General features: G+C 35.1%; 1 protein-coding gene across 1 annotated transcript in view; it reads right to left on the bottom strand.

Annotated features, from left to right (window-relative positions):
• LOC149074199 (saccharopine dehydrogenase-like oxidoreductase) overlaps positions 1-19,423 on the bottom strand; it is a 106,228-nt gene that overhangs the window by 16,452 nt on the left and 70,353 nt on the right. Inside the window, exon 11 of the mRNA XM_089246875.1 lies at positions 8,615-8,696. Within this exon, the coding sequence (XP_089103001.1) occupies positions 8,615-8,696 (82 nt within the window). The remainder of the gene's footprint in view (positions 1-8,614; positions 8,697-19,423) is intronic.

Raw genomic sequence — 19,423 nt, 5'->3', positions numbered from 1 at the left:
GGGAATTCTCTGGTTGGACAGGCGTCACAAGTGGAGTTCCTCAAGGAAGTGTCCTTGGCCTCATACTTATTTCACTTTTTATTGATAAACTCTATTAGGGTATCTATGGGATTGTTAGCAAATTCTCTGATGACGTGAAGTTAAAGGGGATAGTTGGGAATCAAAGCGATAGGGTGTTGTTCCAAAAAAAAAAACCCCACTTAAACAGGATTGCAACATGGGCAAATGAATGGAGTATGACGTTTAGCATTGACAAGTGCATGGTCGCTCATTTTGGTTTGAACAACCCAGTTCTCTTACGAGTTGAATGGTGCCACTATCCCGGATGAAACTAGGGTCACCGATTTGAGAATTCTCATTGACGAGTGGCTTAGGTTTTCTGAACATTGTTCAGCGGTGGTCAAAAAAAGCGAATAGAATGCTTGGTCTCATTTTCAAAAAGGTCTCTTCGTGTTCTCCTGAAGTCATTCTGCCGCTTTTCTGAGGCTTAGTTCGTCCTGGAACGGCATAAGGTTTTGGAGACCAATACCTACAGAGGGACATAGACTTGGTTGAAGGGGTGCAGAGAAGAGCTACCCATGTCCTTATTAGCACACTGGGCTTGAGTTCAGGGTTGGCAAGGTTTTGGACAGTACGGTAAAAACCACGGTATTTACTGTGGTTTTTACCGTACTGTCCAAAACTGCCCAAAACCTCCTATTTATAACTATAAGTGAAAAACTTTGCAATTTGATAAAGAGGTAACTTCTATAATCGATTAAACTTTATATTATTAATTATATTATTAATTACATTAAATATAATAAAATTTTTAAATTCAAAACAGTATATGCAAAGGGTTGGAGAGAGAAACGAAGAGTGTAAATTATTTTTCATTTTATAAATTTTTTGTCACTTTCTGAATGTTTTTTTTTATTTGAAAACAATGCAGGGTGTTTCAAAAAGTTAGCCAAATATTAAAGAGGTAGTAGAATACACATTTCAGTGCAAGAATTTTAATCAAGAGACATGATTTTTTGCTGTGACGTCAGAAATTAAACTGGCTAGAGGTGTGCAACAAGCAACCATTTGCAGGGCTCCCACTCGTCCTACTTTTCAGTAAAATGTCCTACTTGCTCGGTTTCGTCCTACTTTTTACCATAAATCCTATCAACAAAATTTATGTAATTGATTTTAATTGAGCAGGGAATCCTTGATATATTGCCAAATATTACAAATGTTGGAGATTACAATTAATGATTCTGCCAAAGCAGAAATTGTATCGTTTTAAAGATTATTTGGGGATGGGGTGTATGTGGAAAATTTGATTTATTAGTTTTTCATTTGCTTAGTTTGAGGGTTCAATAAGTATAGTAGTCATTAAAAACTTATGTTTGTTGAAAAAAAAAATTTTGTATTTATTACTCTTCATGGTCTTGGACAGTAACTAGCATTCATCATTCAAAATTATGGTGCAAATAGGTGAAACAACAGTTTGCATTACAAAGCAGTTGGATACATAGGCCTATTTTAAGTTTGGTGATTCTGATGATACCCAATAGCATTCAGTTGTCTTCTGTATTTTTAAGGCATGAAGAGGCATAAACAATATTTACCAGGGTTGGCAAGATTTTGGACAGTACGGTAAAATATAAAATCGTACTGTCCAAAACCCTCCTGTCCAAAACTGTCCTAATCTGTCCAAAACTCTAAAACCTCATATTTATAACTAAGTGAAAAACTCTGCAATTTGATGAAGAGGTAACTTCTATAATCAAATAATAAACTTTATATTATATAAATTATATTATAATATTAAAATTACATTAAATATAAAATTTTGAAATTCAAAACAGTATGTGCAAAGGGTTATATGACTGATATCAGGTTATCAAGCAATTGAAACTGAACTGTCTTGAGGTTAGATATTAGATTTATGAAAACATAAAAGATAGAAGAATGGGATAAAAAGTTGTTGCATGGAAATCAGAAAAAAACAATACATATGACTACAGAATGAAGTTAAACTTACGTAATAATCGAGCACTAATAATCAAGCGCAGCTGCACCTTTTAACATTCGATAACACATAACTAATTTAGCTGCCCTATCTGTGCCAAAATGATTTCTAAGATAACAAAATTTTAAAATATTCTTTCAATTGATGCATAACTTGGGGGACACGAAAATAAAAAAACAATGTGTTAAAGACAGTCTTTGGCCTTCTTCCAGTGTTTTTCGTATTGCTGTCCCCCATGTGATAGAATTGTAAAGATAGCTTGAATTTGTTCGGTGAAATATTAGCTCCTATCCTCATAAGAAGAGCAGCAATTTAAATTTAACAAAAACTTTGGGTCTTGAAGTCTTTTATCATCATATAGGCATAATCAGTGTTTGTGAAACCGTGTTCTGTTAGTCATGAGTAGGTACTACATAGTGGCCTCATTTTCTTCAGATATATTTTCCTTTATTTCTAATTATTTTTAAAAATGGAGAATGTAAAATAAAAAGATCAATTTAAAATTTAAAAAAAAAAGTTTGAAAAGTCAAAACAGAACAATTTGCATCAAATAAACACTACACCATTGATATATATTCACATCATTATATTGCTATCTAATAAAAAATATTATTTACGTTGAGTTTCACAATAATGCAATGATTATTTAACTGTGACTATGCGTATTTGGTACCTTCAATATAATATATTTTTTAAAGAAAAGTGTTTGGAGAGATTCGGCAGGGTTTTGGACAATCACTGTCCTAAATACAGTACCTGCTTTATAATCATACATGACAAATAAGATGTGAAGTAGAAATAACATTTATGACAAACTAAAAAAATGAAAACAGTGTTTATTTAAACAGTTATATACGTGATATTAATTTACTATCAGATTTCCAACTTAAAACCATCAATTTGGTGAAAGTTTACTTTAAAAAAAAAAGCAAATGACACCTTTTTGAAATATTTTTGATTTAGTTTTATTTTCTGCCAGTATTTGTTTTTAATATGTTAGTATCATGAAAAAAAAACCAAAAAATCCAAAAGGTTTCCACATAACATTTTGGAACTTGGAGGTTTTAGACAGTTTCAGACATTTTCCGAAAGTTTTGGACAGTTTATCCTGCGTGTCCTGTCCAAAACCCCAACTTTGTTGAGTTATGTAGAGAGACTTTATTTTTTTGAATATATTTACATTGGATGAACACAGGTATCGGGGAGATATGATGGAAGAGTTAAAAATTTTCAGCGGGATGGATAGGATGGGCCATGAATTATTAGTACACTGTCAATCGACTGCTTTTACAAGGGGACACCAGCAATGTGAGGTTCTGGTGTCACAGGGAATTTTTCTCTAATAGGGTTGTTAATAAATGGAATAGCTTACCCCTAGAAGTAGTAAATTCTAATACAATTTGCACGTTTAAAAAGAAATATGATAAACATGTTGGGGTAAATCGAGAAGTTATCCATACTTAGAATAAGACAACCATAAGTATTCTTATGAGCATTGTATAATATTTCATCCTGTATATATATTGTTTGTAATTTTTAATTGGGTTGCTGTATTTTTGAAATATATGACATCCATTTTTATTATGGGCATTTTTTTCTCAGCCACTTTGTAGCGCATTTTGCCTGTTGTGGCATTGTATTTGTATTTGAGGGAATTAAGAGTTACAATTTTATTAGCATGGGCTAATATTCTTCCTCAAAGGTTCCAGCAACTTGTAGAATCCCTGCCTAGAAGAATATTTGCTGTCATCAAAGCCAGAAGAGGTCCCACACGATATTAGTGATGAGTAGCAGAGTGTTTCTAATTTTTTGGCCACTGGGTGTATTATATTTGCTATATATAAAAGCAAAAATATATATAAGTATTTGAATCAGTTGACAACACTTGTTTATAAGATAGTTCAATGGAACTTTGGTTTATGAGTGATTCACAAGACGAGCAAAAATTATGACAAATTCTGACTCAATAAACTAGTGGTAATTTGCATTAAGAGGAAAAATTCAGTGCTTCATAAACTTAGTTTCACGTGATCACAATTAAAATAATCACATACTGTGGGATTGTGAGCAGTCTTCTCCCCAGTAATCTCCAGTCAGCATGTCAAACAGATCAAATCTTACTCTAAGAGAGAAAAATCATTCCCTTACATTCTGAACTGCCTCAAGATCATCAATGAAGCCCGGAATGTATGTCACCAAGAGAACCTTCAATTTTGCTTCAAGAAAATTGGGTTGATTGTATAATTGAATGTGATTTTGAGGGTTTATCTTATGAATAGGGATACGTAAATTTCACAAAAAAAAAATTTTTGAAATCAGAAATTTCACATTTATTCGCAAAAAACAGTTTAAATCAAAAATTTTGCATTTGTTCGCTAAAAGTGAAAAAGTGAAAAGTTTTTTTTTCTTAAGTATAATCACTGTTGTTTTTTTATTATGGCACATTTTTAATTTAAATCAATAGCTGCCCTCGAAGTTTTAAGTGCATACCAACATTTTTTTTCTTCTCATTTTGCAGTCTACTACTACTATTACTTAACCGTACATGCAACTTGTAAACATTCCTCTGGGACACTTCTACGAATTGGTACATGCAGGAACATGGTGTGTGTTTATGCGTGGTCCTAACACATTTACGTTATCAAAGTTATGCATGTTTCGGGATACGCTGTTAGCATTTGAAATTTGCATGACATAACCTAAAGGCTAGACCTAAAGGCATAACCACTAGAAGTTGCTGTTCGTTAGCATGATCGTTTTGCTCCTCCCGTGTCAGGTCTTTAAAAAAATATTTTTTGAAAAGGCTTCCAGTAATAAATTTAGGTACAAAGATGATGCAGGTGTTGTTATGGCTTCAGATGCCCAAAATATTCATATGATGATAGACTTCATTCGTAGCATTAGTTCAATTTAGTTATCTGCTACTGTCTTTAGCATCATATTTTGTGCCCTTCTTCACTTCACTATTTTCATTTGCCAAAATATTTTTCTGTCTATTCTCAAAAATGACCATACTTTGGCACTCAAAAGATTTCAAGACTATTAGCTTACATACAAGGCTTAAGCGAATGGGTAATTTGGTCATTCCAAATTGCTGACAGTTCCGTAATTTTCTTATGCTAGCGTGAATCTGATTTTACACAACTAAAACACACAAGCCAACCGAACACATTACTATATGAGCTAGAACAGCATTTTCAAAACTGTAGGAAGATTTCATGAACCAGGCATATTTACAAAACAACCAACATAACATTTTGCAAAACAATCACATGCAAAAAAAAAGAGATCTAGTTTTTGCAGGAGAATATTGGCTTTTAAGCACATGAGGATGCAAGGCCTAAGTACTGAGCAAAATTATGACCAATTTTCACTTTTAAGACTGGAAATTACCTATATTTCACGGAAAAGTATTAAAAAATCAAATTTTCGCATTTATTCATAAAAATTCACAAATTTGGCATTCCTCACATTTATTTCATGAATTTCGCATCTATTTCATAAATATGAAATTTACGTATCCCTACTTATGAACAATAGCCACCAGTTGTCACAGATTGTGTCCTTTGGGAAGACCATGGGACTGGAAGTGAATGAGGATTCATTCAAGAGCTATCACATGTCTCGAATCACAGCACAGATTATCAGCACAGAAAAATAGACGCATCTCCATTGCATGCAACATAAACAACAGTACTAAACACACACACAATAGTCTTCTACTCTCTCTCCTCATTTAGAGTACGTTAATTCGTAAACATTATTGTATTGTTTATTTAATGGTGTTATTGTATCATTTATTATATTTATTATTTCTATGTGAATGAATAATTGTACACCAAAGAGCCAAAAAAACTGGTAAACCTGCCTAATATCGTGTAGGACCCCCTAAGCACGCAGAAGTGCCGCAACACGATGTGGCATGGACTGGACTAATGTCTGAAGTAGTGCTGGAGGTAATTAACACCATGAATCCTGCAGGGCTGTCCATAAATCCGTAGGAGTAAGAGGGGGTGGAGATCTCTTCTGAACAGCACGTCGCAAGGCATCCCAGATATGTTCAATAATGTTCATGTCTGGGGATTTTGGTGGCCAGCGGAAGTGTCTAAAGTCAGAAGAGTGTTCCTGGAGCCACTTTGTAGCAATTCTGGACGTGTGGGGTGTCACATTGTCCTGCTGAAATTGTCCAAGTCCGTTGGAATGCACAATGGGCATGAATGGGTGCAGGTGATCAGACAGGATGCCAGAGTCGTATCTAGACGTATCAGGGGTCCCATATCATGCCCCATACCATCACAGAGCCTCCACCAGCTTGAACCGTCCCCTGTTGACATGTAGGGTCCATGGATTCATGAGGTTGTCTCCATACCCGTACACGTCCATCAGCTCGAAGCAATCGGAACAGAGACTCGTCAGACCAGGCAGCGTGTTTCCAGTCCTCAACAGTCCAATGTCTGTGTTGTCGGGCCCAGGCGAGGCGTAAAGCTTTGTGTCATGCAATCATCAAGGGTACACAAGTGGGCCTTCGGCTCCGAAAGCCCATATCGATGATGTTTCGTTGAATGGTTCGCACGCTGACACTTGTTGATAGCCCAGCATTGAAATCTGCAGCAATTTGCGGAAGGGTTGCACGTCTATCACGTTTAATGATTCTTGTCAGTCATTGTTGGTCCCGTTCTTGCATGATCTTTTTCCGGCCGCAGCGATGTAGTAGATTTAATTTTTTACCGGATTGCAGATATTCACGGTACACTTGTGAAATGGTCGTACGTGAAAATCCAAATTTCATCGCTACCTCCGAGATACTATATCCCATCTCTCGTGCGCCGACTATAACACCACGTTCAAACTCACTTAAATCTCGATAACCTGCCGTTGTAGCAGCAGTAACCGATCTAACAACTACGCCAGACACTTGTTGTGTTATATAGGCGTTGCCGACCGCAGCGCCGTACTCTGATTGGTTTCATATCTCTTTATTTGCATACGCATGCCTGTACCAGTTTTTTTGGCTTTTCAGTTTATAATGAATTTTCTGAGTTCATTATTTCCAAAGGAAAAATTTGTTTTAATATACAAGTGATTCAAACTACAAGCGCGTTCATGGGATGATTATGCTTGTAAACCAAAGTTACACTGTATATTGCTTTGAGAATGGTGAATTTTCATTATATTCCTACAAAATTTTGCAGATATATTTCACAGCTATTTACTATATACTAGCAAGCCCTTATTTACTGATCAAACATGAGCTCCATTGAATTTAGAATTTGTGTCCTTTAAGTACCATAGCATAACATAGTTTTCAGCAAAACATTTCATTATTTTTCTTCAGTATTTTCCCCTTGTTTGTTTTGGAGAAAAATTACAACAATGAAAAAAACTAATTTTAAAACAGTCACCAATTTCATCTTTTATGCTAAACCCTACCTTTACGAATCTAGAAGGTAAATACAAATTCTATGGCAAAAACAGGCAAATTGCCCAAAGATTGCTGAAAAAAAGTTAAAAAAATAATCATAAAATACAAATACAGTAAAACTTTGGATAATTAGTAACTTAGTTTACCAGTGTTTTGTAAGATGAGCGTGACTGAATGCCAGGACTCTGTCACAGACTTATCCCACAGCTAAAATTTCTCCCATCGCAGCTTCATGGAGCAAAGAGTCTGGAACAAAGTGTAAGCATGTAGCAGTCTGAGTGCACATCTATTTTGCCACACACCAACTCTGGTCATATATCGCCATACAGCAATTTTCAGCCAGTGGAGTTGGGTTGGAAATGAAGGTGCCATCTATCAGTGGTTGTCTCAGGCTTGGCAGGTAAAGAACCAGAAAACCAAAATCAGCTGACCCCCACTGTGGAGCCAGTGGGATTTGAACCCGGATCCTTGTAATGGGAGTTCATCACTATGACCACTCTACCACCACAGTGACTCGAGAAAAGAGCGAAAAATTGAAAAACTTTTGACTTGATGAACTAATGATATCTTGTAATACGAATGATACATATACCAAAGCCTCCTAAGGTGGTAGAAAAAAGTTTAAGGACAACCGAAAAATCATCATAACTTGAAAACTTGTGACTGTAAATATATGAAATTTTAGAGTGATAATTACAGGTGGAACTAAACATTTTCCAATAAAAATAATTTTTATGTGTGTGAGTGCTCACTGCTCCAGATTTTTTTAAAATTATAATAAAGGTCAAAACTACCAAACTAGATCAGGCGGACTACCTGTACATGGGAGAAGATGCACCATCACCTGGTGCTCCTGTATGTCCATGAGATTACATGTAACCAGATTTGCAGTACATATATCCTTATTACTTGAGTTACCTTCTTGGAACAGAATATCAATATTATGGTTTGAGAAAGTATTAGTCTGCAGCAACATAGTGAAAAAATGAAGACAGTGAAACAAAAACAGAACAGTAACATCCTCATCCCCCTCCCATGTTATTATGTTTGTGAATTGTTTAAGTTATGATGCTGTCTGCTCAATATTTATAGAACTTAATAGAAACGAATTGAACTGTGATTTATTAGAAACTGACAAAATTCAAGGGACGTGTGTATGTGTGTGCTGATGATATAAATTTGAGTTTACTTACTTTAAAGGAAGCTTTTCTGTTTCATCAAGAATTGTCAAGCCAGCATGTACCATACACTTTGAAGTTAGATCATATGCAAGTTCTATAATGACAAAGAACAAAACAATCTATGAAATTTGAAATTTTATTTTAAACTCACACACATACAACACAACACACACAAATGCATGCAAAAACAAAATACACATAAAATACAAAATATAAGTATATATTGGATGGATTAAATAGATTTAATGGGATGATTTCATACCATCAAGATCACGGAACACTGATCCACCACAAGGATTGGAAGCATTTGGATTCATACTTCACCAAAGCATCCATTGTGCCCACTATCTTCAAACTATGTTTAGTAAAAGACCTGAGCTTGATACAAGTGTCTTTCAAAAGTTACAATGGTGCTTCTTGAATAGTGAATAAGGCGTCACCCCAAATGGTGCTCCCGTGTCCACCTCCATTACCATAGGTAAACCCTGAATCACAACTTGCACTGTACAAGGTAGTGGAGAATCAGACAAGAAGTCCAACATCAATGCATCGATCACACATCCGTTTTTTTTACTGACTGGCATACTCTGGCTAAGTGTCTGTCTTCCCACATGAATAGCACATACTCTTAGTAAACTTTCAAGTTGAAGTCTTGTGTCCACTCACAACACATGCATAACAGGAAATACCTTGTGTGGCTTGCTGCGGGTGATGATCTCTGGAACTATTCCGTGGCTGCTTCACTTGCCTTTGATTCACAAACAGCACTTCCACTGGAGACACATTGTCACCATGCAGGTTAGAGGCATTTTTTAGGTCGCCCGCAGACTTCATCTGTAACTGCATTCGCGACAAAATATTGAAACAATCTTTCAGCGTACTCTGAAAAGGGTTCTTTAACGTGGTCGAATTCTCCTATTATACTAAAAGACGCCATCTGGAATACTGAAGGACCGGAACATCCCATTTCCCATCTAAAGGAGATATCAAAGCATAACTCAAACTAGCCCCATTTTCTTTAATATTCACAGGTAAATAGGTTCTTCTCTAGGCATCCGGAATGTATGAAGAAACGGCTTCAGGAAACTAAGCCTACCTCACTAGAACTTGCTTTTATGTTATTCCTGCCCCGCCGAGATGACAAAAAATTTATTGTAAATATTACCATAGACCACCAGTGGAAAAGTCCTAGTCTATATATAGTCATTGTTTATATACAAGATGTCAAATGTTGTCTTCTTACCTTTTATAACCATGCAAGGTTGGTTAAAATTTGTGATATTTTCATTATCCAGACTAAAAAATGTGTGATCTTGATCACATTGCCATTTTGTTTATTGTTGTTGTTGCCACTTTACAGTGCCAAAGTTTCTACAAAATCTAATGTTATTGTTCTGTTATGCAATTTTGTTTTACTATTTTTTCCATTGACCATGTTTTGAGACATTTTCCGAGATGGTCGGTCCCTGGAGTTGAGCCATCCTGCACTTCCTTTTTTCAGGTATAAATGCCTGGAGTCCTGATGATTAAAACACACTCATTTCAACAATCATTACTACTTCACTTGTGGTAAAGTGATCGGATCTTGGTGAGTCGTCCGTCTATCCTGATAGACCTCACTTGCTCCTGTCAAAGTCAGTGAGGTCACAGCTTGTGTTTGTGTATTGCCATTAAGCTTCAACCACCTCATCTTACTGTGATATTTCATCGGACTAGCATGGGGACTGGTATGAATTTTGAGGTCTTTTAATGTTAATCATAACCTAGATAACTCATGCTAAAATTGTTAATAAATTTACCTTGGTTAAGAAATTCAAAATCTCTTTCTCGAATCATTTGTCTCTCTCTCTCTCTGTGTGTGTGCCTCTTGCACCAAAATTCTATGGATCAGAACATGGGTGATATGCAGGGCCGTTGCAGTATCCCATCCTCATCACCACTGAAATGTTTCTCTCTACACATTTATACAGGTCAGACTGAAGGAACATTCTGATTCAAACAATAGCGTAATAAGCTTTATTCCACAAACATTAACGCAAAAGCCATAGAGAAATGTGGCAGACTACAATGGTGGCTAGAATTGAATCAACTAGAAAACCGAACAGCGAGTGCATTTCCAAGCTCACCCTTTACGTTGTTGCCAATAAGCTGTGACCAAATGATGCATCTATAACTACCACCAATTATGTAATAGCCCAAGGAACTACATAATCCGTACAGGGCATATCAAAATTTATATATATTGGGATTTTGACAAAAGACCAATCATAATCTATGATCAGACTTATTGGTTTTTCACAGCCGCATTTGAATTTCTTTCTTTGAAACCAAGCATAACTCCGGTCTATCACCATGGGCAATTTACTACCAATTGAGTTGTGCCGGAAGTATGAGTGCATGCCAAACAATCTGAGTGCGTATACAGTGTTGTATGTGAAATTTTAAAGCTGCCATATATATTTCAAATTGTGAATGAAGTGATTGAATATTTGTGCTGTTATAGGCCCATTGCTCTCTGTGGCAAGAATTTTTAATGGGGAGATAGACTTGGATTCGCACCTTGAAGTTGCGAAACACAGAAAATCAACGTCAACAACCGCCTTTGACTAGAATGCAATTGTTTTTTAGAAAAGTTGGTTAAGCAAGCTATGGGCTTGAGTAAAAATGTTATGCCCATCTGTATTATCGAAGAACCATTTTTTCAATCAGTTTTCATACAACTCCTGATTGTTAAAGCAGTCATGAATATAAATATTTTTTAGCTTTAATTTTTTTTTTTTTAAATTTCATAGACATATTAACAGCTCAAGTCAAACTAAGTCATTAACAGCTTAATAAACAAAATCTTTCACTTAAAATGTGGTGTGGATTATTAAGATAAGTTTTATCATTTACAACAGACTCCCAGTTGTTTGCACAATTGACTGACGTGAAAACCCTGGACAACGAAATATGCAGATAATCTGCAAATAGGTTTTAAAAGGCAGTAAACAATAAAAATTTGACTGCAATAAGAAGTATTTATTCTTTAACTGTTATATTGAAATAGAGTATATCATTAACTTTGTTAGTACGTAAATGAATTTGGCATATTTTGAGCTGTCTTAAACAGCGTTTATCAACTGCTAAGCAGTGACATCAATTTTTCTGAACTAAGGTGTCTGTAATAATTAGTTAGCCTTTTTTAATTAGTTAACATTTCTTACACAGGTGAATTTCAGCTGTAATGATACAAGTGTTTTATCGTTTCTTCTAGGTGCAACACTGGCATTATATTGCAACCCTGTCGAATTCTTATTTCCTTTTCCTTTCTGAGCATCAGATGAGCATGATGATATAAACCCAGAAGAGTAGTATTCTAGCTCCGGGGTTTCCAAATTGTGCTCTGCCAAATATATCTTGGTCCTCCACAAAGAGATTGGAAAATAAATAAATCATTTTCCCAAGTACTGTATTTCACAAATTAAAATTTATACCAGATTAAAGCTAGAAGCTATATCTTCTTTTTGAATCATCAAAAGCAAATGTTGTTTTTAATATGAAAAATTTACCGGAGCAAACATTAGAGGTTCTATTTTTGACCTAAACTGCACTATTTTACCAATGGGTGAAAAATTTACAGAGTTATTTCTTTCCAGGTTTAGCCCATACGTGAAGACGGTTTTGCATCATGACATGTTCAAATAATGAGGAACTTGTACGATTTCAATCTGGCATGTTGGATTATAGTTTCATGCAGGTTCCTCCACATTTTTAACCATGTAACAACTTAGTATAGCTGGAAATAGGACCAGTCATTCCATGCTATTTGCCGATAGGCTGTTCACTGTGTTTTCTAGCCTATAGCTCCTGTTCCGCAGAGGAATATGGATGAGGTGTAAGTGCAGTTTAGTAGCCTATAGTTCCAAGAAATTCCCTTAATACGTGCATTACTCTGGCTCAGGAAAACGTTCAGTGCAATGACTTGCTTTCAGCAAATATACCCTTATGAGTTTGGGGCTACAGAATACAATACGGTAAAGTGTGCATTGCACGGTCCATACTACCCCACTGCATTCTTCATTCAACTGGGTGGTAATCTGATTTAGATATCTGATCTCAATAACAATGTACGATCCAGCTGAGCAGTCTCAGATACCAATCACCCAAGGATAATTATGCTGCTCTCTGTGGGGTTTTCCCTACTCTCTCATTACTCTCACCATACACTTCCCACTGTCATACGCGAAAGCCCCAGTTATAGATATTAATTAGTACTTGAAATGTGCGGGCATCGTGCTGGACTCTCATCGTGAGGATCCAAGTTCAAACTCTGCTTTTAACACAATGGTAGTCCGCTTAAGTTGGCTTTCTGTTGTTCTCTAACTTCAGGAAAATTGGTGCAAGAAGAAAATGTCAGTTAAGGGGATGGACAATTAGACTAAATAAAAGAAAGTGATAGAATAAAATTACTTTTTTTCCTAAAAACTGGATTTTTTATTGACATCGGGATATGTGGTCATGATATAAACTGAAACAAAATGTTAGTTGCACACAGGTCAAGCGTGACTTCCGATGTCCCTGTGAACATTGGTGCTCAGCAATTAACTTTTCGCCTAAAAAGTGTTCAGTGACTTAAAAGTTTGGTAACCACTGCTCTAGCTTTATCTATTATATATATGCAGTAAAACCTCAATAAGTCGTCATCTCATGTTATCGAAAAATTATGATGGCTTAAGTGGAGTGACGACTCAAGCAGAGTGCCGTCAGCTTCAATGTGTAATCTTAAGAAAATCATATAAATTTAAAGTAATATGACATTTATTAAAGTATGAATCAAAATAACAATATTAATAAAATTTATAGATTGCAAAAGAAAAAATAATAGCAATTTTTTAGCTTTTTTGATCCCTTATTACTTAACTTATGTAACTTAAAATGTACTGGTACACTTTGGTATATACTAGTAATTTTTAATTTAGACTAACAGAGCAAATGTTAGAATAGGTAGCTTTTCTTCATAACAGAACTCTCTATTGCACATTAATTTTACGTATACATCAAATTTAATTTTAGTGTTTTAATTTTTCATCAGTAGTTCATGATACAACTACAAGGTAATCTTGAGCAAGGATCTCAAACACTTTTGACTTGAGGTGGGGGCCCTGGGCAGGGAAAAGTAAACAGAAGACCTCAACTTCGGAAAGAATGTCTGATTTTTTCAACAAAGATATTTTGTTTAAATTTGAAGCCCTTAAATTAGTAGGGCCCCATGCAAAAATGAGATGTAGCTCAAACAGTCCCCAACGTTTCAAAAACCTTAGTTGGCAAATGAACTTCCCAGCGTAACTTTCGTTACTTAAACTGTTCCATTTGGGTATATAGGATTTTATGGTGACTTCTGAGCATATGGCAATGCTGTTAACAAGCTCTTTTTTAATGGGAGCCATAAAAATAGTGGTTATTTGTTTTTTACTTTCTCAAACTTTTCATAGTGACGAGTTAACCGAAATTAGCAACAAGTAAATGAGGGTTTACTAACATTGTTGTCTATGAAAGCTGGAAGGGGCTGAAGAAAAATGACGACTTAACAAGGTTTTACTGTATATTTTTTCAACAACTTGAATAAGATGAGTAGAATGAAAAAGATCTAATCCAAACATTTCGTTCCATTGTTTTAAAAATGTGAAAAAATATTCTATACTCTCTCAGACACTTTCTGCAGCTGAAGTTTTAAATTCCAGTTAGACAAGGCTGGACTGAGAAAGCAGTTCTTTGCTTGCAATGTGTAAATTAATGGGAAGATAGTTACTAATCATATAAAGTCTATAATTAATATGGCAGTTACCTGTTTATTGATTATTTGTAATCTTAGTGTATTGAGAAAACTTATGGAGCACGGAGTTGTTTGACTCATAGAAATTCAATTAACCAGATCGCACAAAGGTAGATAAACTCCAGTCTAAAGTTTCAACTGCCCATTATAAAGCTATTACAGTTTGGGAATGTCTTGATCAAAATATTGCCCTTTAGTGCTCTATTGCTCGAGTTCTGAACATGAATTAAAAACAGAGATAAGGAAATAGGCTCAATATACAGGGATCCTTAGTTATGTTACACATTGTAGACAGGGCCATAGCGGCAGACTTTTTCTTGGGGCTTCCTTGCAAGGGTGCATTATGCAAAATAAGTGTAAATATTTTTTTGGAGTCCCCATACAGCTCAGGGATCTTAAGCAGCTCCCTAGTTGCCCCTGCTTAGTTACGGGCCTAATTTTAGGGTGATTTGTGCTTGCATAGTTGTGTTCAATCACTCCCCTAAAAGTTTGTAACATGAGAACTTTGAAACACCCTGTATAGGCAGGTGCAGTAAGTAAGGGGCCATTCATGTATTATGTAAGCAAGAATTTTGACCATTTTTGACCCCTACTCCCCCCTAGTCAGCAAACCTCTGACCCCCACTTGTCAAAAACATTTAGTAAGCTAAGTGGAAGCTGCCTAGAATGATACTGGTCTCTATCTAGGAGGCTTCGGCTGACCTCCAGAGGAGTATTCAGAGAAAGACAGAGGAAGTCTTGTACCCAACTCCCCAAGAGACAAAGTTAGAATGTTTTTGTAAAAGAAAATTGAAATTTTTTGGAGAAAAATTACTTTATATGCTGTTATAATGAATTTCTATAAATTTAACCTTTTATCTACTGACAGTAATCTGAAGTACGGGTAGATAATAACTTATGTAACTGTTTCTTTGAAAAACAATTTATTTTATTTATTTTTGTCTTTAATTAGAACTAAAATGATCTACCAAATAATTTACATAATTATTTATTGCTATTTTTTATAATGTGGTACATAAAGAGTTAAAATGTTTTTTCAAAAGCTAGAAACTCAACTCTTCTCTGAAATATTCACTCTATGCTCCCCAACCTTCAATCCTAGGAGAGTAGACCTGAGGAGTCTGCCTCACTGCACTGCTGAGGCAAACATCTCTGTGCATGGATGAGCATTCGAACAAGATAATAATTACACACATGCTAAAATTTTTCTCACATTAAAACCAATTCTGTACACCATGCCTTTAGCTTAGGTTTATTAATTCTGAGCATTGCTCAGTGAAATGAACCAATTCTCCCATAACTACTAAAACTGAAACAAGCAGCTGATGATTTGTAGACTTATCCTTGATTTTTATAAGGTAGTACCTGTATTTTCTTAAAAATGAATGAAGATATACTGTATGTCTCCCCACACTTGAGTGATTCAATTGTCTTCCATTCTGATTTGAATAAAATAGAAAAAGTTCCATGTCCCATTTTCATACCCGATTGCTTACGTAATCATCATTTAAACCCCTTTCTCCTGCCTTGTCAGCAAAATTAAACAAAAAGCGAAACCCTTGCTCTTCTCTATTTTGGTGCTTACATAATACTTAACCCTCTGAGGATCACAGAAGATTCACAAAATGGTTTGAAAAAAACATTTCACCTTGTTTTCAAAAGTGGCCAGCTAGAAAATTCTTTCCCCCCTTCTGCTCCGCAGGACATCTAGCAAGGGGTGGTAGGGATTTGACTGAAGGGACATTTGTGTAACACCCACTTAATGCCTCTATTCTTTAGGCTGAACAATAGTGCATCTCTGGATTTTTGTCGAACCTGCTCAATCGTACTGACAGAGTAGAGTTATTCACTTGTGAAGGGTTTAACTATTCAGAAATCTAGACGAGAGAAATATAATACTGAAAAATTTGTATTTTAGATGTTCTGCATATGGGATAATTTATAATTTAGTTGTTAAAAAATAAAGGAGGAAAAGTGTGCATAGATCTTGGACGCATAATTTATGCTTAATTTTTTTTCTAGATATCATCAATGTATTTTAGGGGTTCTTATCGCATCGGCTTCAGAAATGGGTCGTACAAATCCATCTAAATTATAAATATACCTTATAGGTTATAGGAACTTGCTATCCCACTAGTTTCGAAAATGCTGAAAATTGGACATTTTGTTTGTATAGGTGTTTACAAACTGTTTTATAGGCATTTGTATTGGTATTTAATAGGCACTTTCAGATTTAAAATAGACTCATGGCTTCCAAAGTTGATCATTCTGTTGGATTTGTGTTACGGCTAAAAACAGTCAAGAAACTCACATTTATGTCACTCTATGTCATTTCCGTTTTTGAGACTTGAATTTTTTAGATCAGAGTTTCTCAACCTTTCTAAACCCAAGGACCACTGAAATGTCTGATACAATTTTACGGACCACATGTGTCCTGTATTACAGGACATTCCTGTAATTTTGGTTCCGATTATTTTTCTATACATTTGTTTCGTTTTTTTTCAATGAGGCTTTATTTAAATTTGTAAATTTACTGAAGTAGTGAATGCACAGATGTCATTCATGTTGCAAGGGGTACTGTAGTTATTAAAATATGAAATTTAAGTTTCTATACAGACACACTTTGATCAAAAATCCAAATAGAAAATTGCTGCCCTGACTCTCCTTATGACGCCAAAAAATTTCATGTTTCTAAGTGGAATATTCACTGAGATATTCGAATTAGAAAAATGGGGAAATGTTGGGGAAAAATAGCATTGGATGCAGGTAAACCATTTTATACCACTTGGAAAAGTTGATTTTTTTTTTCTGAGCTGCAGTAGTGAGACAGGGCAACAACTTTTTAATTTGATTTTTGAGCACAGGGTGTTCGTATAAAAAGTTAATGTTTTATATTTTAATAACTAACAACCCTTTGAAACATGAATGACGTATCTGAGTAATACACAATATGGATACTTTTTCTAATTAGGAGTATGCTTCTAGTAACAACAATCGCCAGTAAAATGCTGTGCGTACCATTACCTGTACACCCCATATATATTTTATGGTAAATGTGAAAAATTTGGTTATGCATAATTCCAGACAACTTTGACAAATTTGTTAAATTTTGTAAATTTATCACATTTACTGGTGATAAATAGGCAAATACCACTGTTCAAAACAAAGAGTCAGACTTTCTGACTCTTTGTCTTGAACAGTGAGTAACTCCAGCTATAAAGATTATTTTGTCTTTCCACTATTTCTCTCTGCTACTGAAGAAGGAACTTCATACAGTTCCAAAATGCATCTAGCTGTTGTTCTCTTCTAATTTTTGGTATATTTATGTTGTTTTTCCTAGTATATTGTCTCACCCAAAAAGGAATTCATTTATATCACTCGATGATGTTGATTATGCTTGGAAATGTTGATAAATGTGAAGAGATAGTTAACATTACAAGATTGATAATAATTTATGTTTTTTACCATTATAACACTTATTTTCATTTAATTTAATTCCACCCATCACATATGGGAAAAACTGATAAGTGGTTGAATTTGGGGATATTCCTGCATGATTTGTTCCATATTTATGTTACTTATCATCTACATTTGGGAATTATACGTAATCACTGGTAAAAGTGATAAATGTAGGAAAATTAATCTACTTTACTGACATGATTGGTGGTTATGCATAATAACCGGCAATTATAGGTAATCACCTATTTTTCATACTTACTGCAATATATAAACATGAGTTCATACCATTCGCACAAAATGAATTTTGATAGCTTTTCAATGAAGTATTTTCTCTAACATACAGATGTGGGGTAAACGAAGTACTTGAAAATTATAATGAATTTAAGAAAGATACCTGAAGTAACAATTATTAAATTTGTGAATTGAACCAACAGTAGAAAAATATAAGAATGAGAAAAAGTCCCCATAAAAAAATACAGTACATAAATTCAGTAAAACGTTCCACATTGAAAGGCATTGAGAACTAGAGGCACATTTACAATATTAATGATATTCTCGCATATTTCTCGAGGATTTCTTGCATTAAGTTTGCACTAGTTCTATATTATATCACTTATGTCTTCTTCTTCGGACTCAGAAATGGATGATTCGTTTTCTGAGCTTGATAAAAGCTCTTCGCTGTCACTCGTTTTTTTTTACTTTGTTTTAATATTGTCGCAAAGCTGATTGATAATAGGCAACTGAATAACCATTTTTGAGATAGTTTCTTATCGGGAAAGAAACAATTTTAGCTAACGATAAAAGAAAGAAAAAAAAGAATTCCAACTTTTACTGTGGAAGAGGATTAGAGGGGAAAGGATTCTCTTTCACTTGCTTGTTGTGACGTTACGTTTCTTTCAAACTTGCTAGTACAATGAATAGGAATGTATTTTGTACGGGTAACACGGAGTATTCATCTGTATTTGAAGAATGCAAAGCTAATAAAGCTGAATAAATCCATGAAAATTATGATGCACCCCCTCCCCATGAACTTCCATATCTCTGCTCATGACTATGTGCAAGATTACGAGAAAAATAAATCTGAGATTAAAGGGTCCACCGATGGACCCTCTGTCGCCGATGTTCAAATGATGAATTATTAAGAAGACACCAACGAATAAGGCTAATACATGAAAATAAAAAGTCATAATGCATTTCAACACCAATGGGTTCCGCCTTCAGAGGAAACTTTAACCACTAGAGTCACGCTGACCGAGTTTCCCACTTGGGTTGAAGAATACCAAATCTGAACACTCGGTTGCTCAGTGGAAGAAGTACGTCTGTTCACCTCAATCGTCGTGGTGAGAATGAAGCTGTGAGCCTGCATGAGATACTCATGCAGCGTCCTGATTGGACACTTGCAGAATAGCGCTATCAGATTGGTCTATTCGAATTTGCTACATGAAACTTGTCACTCTTACAAAAGAGGTTCATTTGGGGATGATTAAGATTTCTGGCATTCTGCAAATTTCCCATTTCCAACCAAACATCTTTTGGCATCAAGACCT

Source organism: Pholcus phalangioides, unplaced genomic scaffold (assembly GCF_987345545.1).
Source record: "Pholcus phalangioides strain wild (caught in Gottingen) unplaced genomic scaffold, Ppha-v1.0 ptg000017l_1, whole genome shotgun sequence".
NCBI classification, from domain to species: Eukaryota; Metazoa; Arthropoda; class Arachnida; order Araneae; family Pholcidae; genus Pholcus; species Pholcus phalangioides.
This window is presented reverse-complemented; position numbering and strand designations above follow the sequence as displayed.